The following is a 1,754-nucleotide window of genomic DNA, read 5'->3' as shown; positions in this document are numbered from 1 at the left end:
TTTGATATTTGTGATTCATGTAAAATTTAAGCTTAAGTTACAAGCTAAAATAATTATATAGTAATAATTCTTGCGTCCATAAATTCATGTGCTTTATGTATTGATTTTTCAAAAAATTGTTTTTTATCATCAAAAATTTAAAGCTAAAATAACACCTACATGTACATGTAATAATAATAAGAGTACCTTACAATTACACATGTACAGTACATGTACATGTAAAGTTACAACACAGACAGCTTTACACTCTTGTTCTAATTCAATTGTAACTTAATTTTAAGACGCTCTTCTGTTTTTGTTGTCCAACCTTTCTTGATAGCATCAGCTAGTTTCACCCAGTGATCCTTTTCCCCCTTTTTCATTTCTTGAATGCTTCTAATAAAGCTGTTGCAATGATCCACAATATTTTGTTGATTTGATCCATGTGCATGTATGTATGACAATTTTCCTTTAAAGCACTCAATGATAGCATCACATGATGGATTATGGTACACATCATTAGTTATGATGTCATTCCTGTGCATTCTTTTTGCTACTTCTTTTATATTTCTTGAGAAAAGTTTGCTCATATTAGCATGATAAGACTCCAACACTTCATACAAAACAGTTTTAATATCATCTCTTTTGCCCAATAGTGGTTGGCGGGCTACATGTAGAAGATTTTGTCAGTAGTGAGTAGTTATTGCTAAAAATTATTACCGTACAAGATGATTTATTGGCGAGGAATTAATATTGGCGATTGGCAGATCTACGAAGAAATTACCAATGTAAAATCCACCATTTTGTTTCAATCTGAGCATGCTCAATGGCATGTGGCATAAAATTGCCAATATAAAATCCACCAATTTCATTCCAAAGGCAAATTCGCCAAATGTTACTCCTGCCAATAAATCATCTTGTACGGTATCTGCCCTATGCTAGCAAAACTTTTGCCAGACGTGTGAACGATGTGATGTGTGCATTTGTTTGATTATACAGTTCTCTGTGACCCTGACAATTATGCTTCCTTGTATTCTGACACATGTACGTACATGTACATGTTTTCAAAAGCACAGCTTACATGTATTGTAGCTTACCTTCAGTTTTTTTTGCCATACATGTACTTGCACGTTTACATTTATATAAACATCTCTAGTGTAGATATTTGTTAAGCATTATTAACAAGGCATAGAATTTACCTTCACATGTAAGATAGCGACAATGCCCAGTATTGCTACCAGTACTAATAGCAACATAATGATGATCCACACTGCTAAAGTGAGTTCCAGTGGTTTTGACTCCCAGTGGACATGAACTCCTTGTTCCTCTGAGTCTATAACAATGGTTGTCTCAGCTGATTTAAAGGCACAGATACTGCTCTTGCATATATCGATTTTTAATGGTTTGTCGTATGTTAAAAAGTGAATATTCTCTTGTTGGCAATTTGAAGTATTGTATTCAATTATTACTCCCCTCACAATGTATGTAATATTAGTGCTCACGTTTGCTAAAATACCAACAAAAGTTTCTCCAGTCGAATTCAACGAGAAGAACGCATCGTGTTTTACACCGTCTGTCTTAATGCAAGTAATGGACTTGTTGTAATAGTCTTGAACACCATTGGAGCCATTACTTTGTAGAAAATCTTCAATAGCTTCCTTTGTATTAAAGAAATAGAGAAAGACACATCCAGTTTTGTTTTTGGTAGCAGAGACAGCTGTGATTGTGTAAATTAGATAGCTATTGGCCAAGGCAAATAACGGTTTGCCCTCTTG

The 1,754-nt window shown here is 34.2% G+C and overlaps 1 protein-coding gene across 1 annotated transcript; it reads right to left on the bottom strand.

Annotated features, from left to right (window-relative positions):
• Positions 1-212: 212 nt before the first annotated feature.
• LOC109592252 (uncharacterized) lies at positions 213-1,735 on the bottom strand. The gene is made up of 3 exons (XM_020007749.1): positions 1,179-1,735; positions 1,077-1,131; positions 213-646 (listed from the first exon to the last, which is right to left on the bottom strand). Exons 1-3 carry the CDS (start codon positions 1,233-1,235, stop codon positions 255-257), a joined length of 504 nt encoding a protein of 167 aa, XP_019863308.1. The 5' UTR covers positions 1,236-1,735; the 3' UTR covers positions 213-254.
• Positions 1,736-1,754: the final 19 nt, after the last annotated feature.

Source organism: Amphimedon queenslandica, unplaced genomic scaffold (genome assembly GCF_000090795.2).
Source record: "Amphimedon queenslandica unplaced genomic scaffold, v1.1 AMPQUscaffold_5849_Cont22189, whole genome shotgun sequence".
In the NCBI taxonomy this organism is placed as follows: Eukaryota; Metazoa; Porifera; class Demospongiae; order Haplosclerida; family Niphatidae; genus Amphimedon; species Amphimedon queenslandica.
This window is presented reverse-complemented; position numbering and strand designations above follow the sequence as displayed.